The sequence below is a fragment of the Aspergillus ibericus genome (genome assembly GCF_003184845.1).
Source record: "Aspergillus ibericus CBS 121593 unplaced genomic scaffold BO80scaffold_105, whole genome shotgun sequence".
In the NCBI taxonomy this organism is placed as follows: domain Eukaryota; kingdom Fungi; phylum Ascomycota; class Eurotiomycetes; order Eurotiales; family Aspergillaceae; genus Aspergillus; species Aspergillus ibericus.
Window position 1 is genome coordinate 1 of NW_020292203.1, and position 6,031 is coordinate 6,031.

A 6,031-nucleotide genomic window follows, 5' to 3' on the forward strand; every position below is an offset into this window, starting at 1 on the left:
TAAACCCTAATAAACCCTAAAAAACCCTAAACCCTAATAACCCTAATAAACCCTAATACCATGTATAACTATAATAATAAAGATTTTAAAAAATTTATGAAGTAATGTACTAACTCTACAGATATAATTAAAAAATAAATTAAAAAATATATTAAAAATAACTTTATAGTAGTTGGAGGTTATACAGAATCTTATATACTTTATTTTTCTATTATTATTTTAAATGCTACAAGCACTTCCTCTAAATCTCTAATTTAAGTTTCTAGTATGGAATTAAAAACTAAGAAAATATTAATAAAAAATAAAAAATATTTTTACTACAAGGAGCCCGGTTATAAAAATAGAGAATATCTTAAGAAAAAGATTATATAAATAAAGATTCTAAAAACTCCCACGGAGAAACCCGAGTCAGTAAAAAATAATATTTAGGAAAAGTTTTTATTTTAAATAAATTAAAAGCTTAAGTAAGTATAGTAGATCTATAAAATCTACTAAAAAATAATAATAATAGTTTTATAATTACTACTCTATTTTTTAAAAATAGTATTACTATTTTTATTTATATGCTTGCTGATTCCGGAGCTAATACTTACTTAATAATAAATATTTAGTTTACTATTAAGTTAGTCTAATACTTTAAAATCTTAATACTATCTTTAAAAAAGACAATTCTTATTATAGGCTTTAACAAAAAACAGACTACTAATTTAATATATATAATTTAATTAAATTTTATAGTCAATAACTACTAATTCCCGAATATTTTTTTTCTTATATTGGACCTAGGAAGGCATGATACTATTATTAAAAAAATATAATTTATTAAATATAATATCTTACTGGATTGCTGGAATTATTAACTAATCTAATTAAATTAACTAATATTAAAGAATAAAATAAAAGTTAGATTCTTTATAAGTATTCTCCGGACTATTCTAGAGTAATCTCCAATGGATTATAAATATTAATAAAATATAATCTAGAGGAATTATAGAATATAATTAGAAAATAAATAATTAAAACCTCTATAATTATTATTAATTTTTTCTTATATTAACTAAAGCAGCCCGTGTGAGGCTCTAATAAAGATAAAATATAATCTAGTTAAAGAAAATTACTAGTACTGCCTTTCTTCCAGAATCTTGAAGTCTGAACTAAAGTCTATCCCAATTAAACTTTCTTATAAAGAAATAGCTTTCATTGGAGTAGCCGGCTTCTAATAATATTTAAAAAACTTAGAGATAGAGATCTTTGTTATTTTACTTAATACTATTAAAAAAATTTTTATAAAAAAACTAAAAGTTCCACATACAAGTAAGAAGAATAAGATTAAAAATATCCTTTCTAAGTAATATTATAATTTAATAGATATTTTTTTTAAAAAAAAATTTAATATATTATCTCCATCCCAATATTACAACTATAAGATTTAATTAGAGGATGAAAATCCTCTAAGTACTATTTTTTTTTATAAAATAATAGTAGAAGAGCTGCAGGCCTCCCATAATTATATTATAGAAAATTTAGATAAAAGATTTATTATATTAAGTTCTATATTTTTTATATCTTTTATTCTAATAGTCTGAAAGCCCAGAGAAGGCCTCTATTTTTATATAGATTATTAAAAATTAAATACTTTAATTAAAAAAAACCCGTACTCCCTATCTCTTATTAATAAAATAATAGACTATTTGTATAATATAAAAATCTTTACTAAATTTAATATATATTAAAACTTCCACTAGATTAAAATAGACCCTATCTTAAAAAATCTTATAACTTTTAAAATATAATATAGCCTGTTTAAATATTAAATCTTTTTATTTAAACTTATTAATAGATCCACTGCCTTCCAACGGCTTATTAATAAAATCTTAATAGAGTACTTGGATAAGTTTATTATAATTTATATTAATAATATATTAATTTACAATAATAATATAGCTGAGTATAAATTATATATATATTTAGTACTTAAGAAATTATAAGCTACAGGCTTATAGATTATTATTCATAAGTATAAGTTCCATATTATAAAGACTAAATTCTTAGAGTTTATTATTACTACTAATAATATTTAGATAGATTTAATAAAAATTATTATTATTATTAAGTAAGTAATCCCAACAACTATACAGGAAATTTAATTATTTTTAGACTTTTATAACTTCTACTAAAGATTTATCAGAATCTATAATAGAATAGTATAATCCCTGACATGACTAATCTGAAAGAATATTATCTTTAATTAGAATCATATTTATATTAAAACTTTTAAAATATTTAAGGAAATATTAATTTTAATTTCTATTTTAGTTTATTATAATCTTACATTTCCTACTCATGTTAAGACGGATGCTGCTAATAAAATTATTATAAAAATACTTTTATAGCTAGTAAATAAAGCTTAGTATCTAGTAATCTATTATTCTAAGACTATATTTTCTGTAGAATATAATTATAATATTCATAATAAAGAGTTACTGGCGATTATTTATATTTTAGAAAAATAATAACTAAAGTTAAAAAAACTCTAGTATATAAATTATTTTAGTATTTTAATTAATTATTAAGCCTTAGAGTATTTCATGACTATTAAGAAATTAAATATCCATCAGGCGTGGTGGACTAAATTTTTTTTTTAATATTATTTTTTAATTTAATTCCATCCTAAAAAATATAATACCTTAGTAAATATACTAATCTGTAAGAATAATAGCGAGTAAATCCTAATATAATATTATAAATAAATCTTATTATTCCTAGAATACTTAGAGAATAGAGTATATTCTTATTTACTAGTCTTTAAATTATTAATAGTCTTTACCCCTGTACAGAAATACTTATAAATTATAGATTAATTTTTAATAATTAATTAAAACTATCTCTTTCTAGTATCTTACCAGGAAAGAGCCTATTATAATAAAAGAAAATATATTCTAGAAAATAAATTTTTATTTTTTAATAATCTATTAGTAGTCCTAGATAATAGAAACTTATATATCTAACTACTAGATAAAATCTATTATTAACTATTATTCACTCACTCAGGCTAAACAAAGATACTAGATCTTATAAAATACTGATACTACTAGAATACCTAGAATTAAGATATATATTATTATCTAGATAACTGTCTAATCTGTAAGTAGAAAAATATAAAATAAAATTTTTCTTTAAAATTTTTATAATCTTTACCAATCCCAGACCACCTGGAATAATATTTATTAATAGACTTTTAAATATTTCTAAAGAACTGTTATAGTTTTGATACTATATTTATTATAATAGATTAATTAAATAAATAAGTTATTTTAATATTATATATAAAGACTGTATCCACATAAAATATGGCTTAGCTCTTTCTAGAATATATATATTTTTAGTTAGAATCTCCAGATATAATTATATCAGACTAAGAAGAATAATTTATATTAAAATTCTAGAATAAGTTATATTATATATTATAGATAAAACTTAAGCTTTTAACAATATACTATTCTTAAACTAATGGGTAGACTAAAATCATGAACCAGTATATAGTATAAAAACTTATCTCTTTTATAAATTATTATTAAAATAATTAGTCGGAACTTTTATTATTAATTAATTTTATTTTTATAGTCCTGTTCTAGAAGTCCACGGAATTATTACTCTTTATAATTAAGTAAGAATATGAGTTCCGTATTTCCTTTAACTGGACATCTCTCTAGATCTCTATTATAAATATTATTAATTAATAATAAACCCGAGCCCTAGCCTACTGTATAAAATAAATATAAGAACTAGTAAAAAAAAATATATAGATTATTTAATAAGTTCAGATCCATGCAGCCAACTGACGGCGTTAACCCGTAAATTTTAATATTGGAGATAAAATTTATATAAATATTAGAAACTAGCACTGGGGATAATCATCCTAGAAGTTATTAAAAAACTAGTATAGTTTAATAACTATTACTAAGAAAATTAGTTACGTATTCTGAGTTTAATTATTTAATAGTATACAAGTCTATCCTGTCTTTCATCCTGATAAACTCTATTTTTATAGTATTTTAGAGCCGCTGCTTAGATAAATCTTAGATTAAGTTTTTTCAATTGAGATTAATAACCATATCGAGTGGGAAGTAAAATAGATCTTAAAGAATTATTTATAGACAGAAACTGTGTAATACCATGTTAAATAAATAGATTCTAATAAAAATAACCACGAGTAGTATCCCACTAGTAATTTTAAAAATATATCTTTTTATTTATATAATTTTTATATTTATTATCTAGACTGTTTTAAATTATTTAAATAACTCCCTATATGGATCACAGCTATAGAAAATAATAAATTTATTATAAATTATAATAATGATAACATCCCCCTGACTAAAAATAGTCAGGTCTAAATAGAGGAGTGATATAATAGTAGTTTTATTTAAAGCTTTATTCAAGATTATGTGATTATATTTATTTTATTTATTTTACTATTATTTTCTTCAAGTAAGTATCTATAATATTTCTTATTTTCCTTTTTTCCTCCTTACGCTTAAAGTTCTAGAGTAGTTAGCACCAATATGACCTCATTTTGCTGTGTTGAATGGCCGTCTCATTAGATAAATACTATTTTTTAACATCCACTATTACCCAATAATCGCAATGCCCACTATACCTATAGTACTATATATATCAGGAGAATTCTAGGTTCTCCAGTCAGGTATGTCTCCCATTATCTTTACCCCAGTAAATATACTTCCCAGGCAGGTGCCGTCGCGTCCCCACTGAAGCCACCGCATGACCATAATAGGCTTAGCTTACTACGCGTCACCCGCTAACCATCTCTTAGCGAATTGTGCTTGTTGGCTTACTTACATGAACACTGGATTAGTTGGTTAACTGGTTAACTATCTTTTGTCTATGAACAAAGCTAACTTTCCGTGCTCCGAACAGTATCCCACGAATTATTCGTAATGGTAATGAATCCCACAAGAATACAGTCGGTCTCGAAATTCCACTGACCTTGAAACACACAACAATTGTTTTCGCGCCCCACTGCCAAGAGTCTAGCGGGGGAGTTATAGAGAGCCACCCGTTTGCAAATAAGGGTGGCCGGAAAACTTGTACACTACCATACATGAAATGCTGATAAGACGGTATTGAACTATGCCCGTATACTAATGGCTTATTAATTTGCACAACCCCACCACAACAACGGTCAACCATGGGAGATACCCATGGAAGTACATGGAACCTCCCGCCCAGGCACCGTAGATCTCAGGGAGCCAGGAACGCCTGTTCCTGGCCCCTCGCAGACGGGCCATGTGGCATCAACTTCCCCTTTCTAGCAACCACGTATCTCTGCCTTGTTGTAACTCATGCAGTCAATAAACGCACAGTACATTTTCAGTTGTTTGATGTGACAAAATAAGACGGTCATTTCATAGTCCTCTCCGCCTGCAGCTGTTGATTGCTAACCGTTGTTCGCCGGCGAACAACAGCTGCTGAGGCAGCGTAGTGTGCGAGTTTTGACCCGATATTGCTAACCCCAGGAGTCTCAATCACTAAGGAGATGAGCTCGAGCTTATGCCCCAGAAACGATGACGACACATACCGAAACGGATCGTGGCGATGCGATGAGTCGCCATGGTATGCACCCACTCCCGGAAATTTCAGCCGTACCTCCTCGCCGTGAAGTCTTAGCCTTATCAACGCCAACTCCCCGTCCCCCTTTGAGTGGCCCGCCCCTCAACCACGCGCCTCCCACACAGATAAACTTCCGCTCCTACAGTACGGAGACTGGGTTGAAGAGGAGACGTATGATGAGGACCCACACACTGTATTCACTATTTGATAATATTGATCACGGTGGAATTTAGAGATCCGAATTGGTGTTACACCAAGAGGAGACCAGCCAGTTCACCGAAATCCTATCCGCTTATCGCAGCCCGGCTCATACACGTATACCAGCTGGTATGACGAATAAGGAGATAGACTATGCAGATAAAAGTCTCGTAAATCTGCAATCTTGTTCTCTTGCTCTTTG

The 6,031-nt window shown here is 27.2% G+C and overlaps 2 protein-coding genes across 2 annotated transcripts; one reads left to right on the forward strand and one right to left on the reverse strand.

Moving 5' to 3' along the window:
- Positions 1-1,814: 1,814 nt before the first annotated feature.
- On the forward strand, positions 1,815-1,988 carry BO80DRAFT_370317 (uncharacterized protein; the record flags this gene model as incomplete). The annotated part of the gene is made up of 1 exon (XM_025716441.1): positions 1,815-1,988. A coding segment is annotated over one exon (174 nt), but the record flags the coding sequence as incomplete, so codon positions are not given.
- Positions 1,989-4,819: 2,831 nt separating this feature from the next.
- On the reverse strand, positions 4,820-5,389 carry BO80DRAFT_460293 (uncharacterized protein; the record flags this gene model as incomplete). Its single annotated transcript, XM_025722384.1, has 4 exons — positions 4,820-4,843; positions 4,976-5,113; positions 5,240-5,325; positions 5,362-5,389. The coding sequence occupies 4 exons, from the start codon at positions 5,387-5,389 to the stop codon at positions 4,820-4,822; spliced, it is 276 nt and encodes a 91-aa protein (XP_025569118.1).
- Positions 5,390-6,031: the final 642 nt, after the last annotated feature.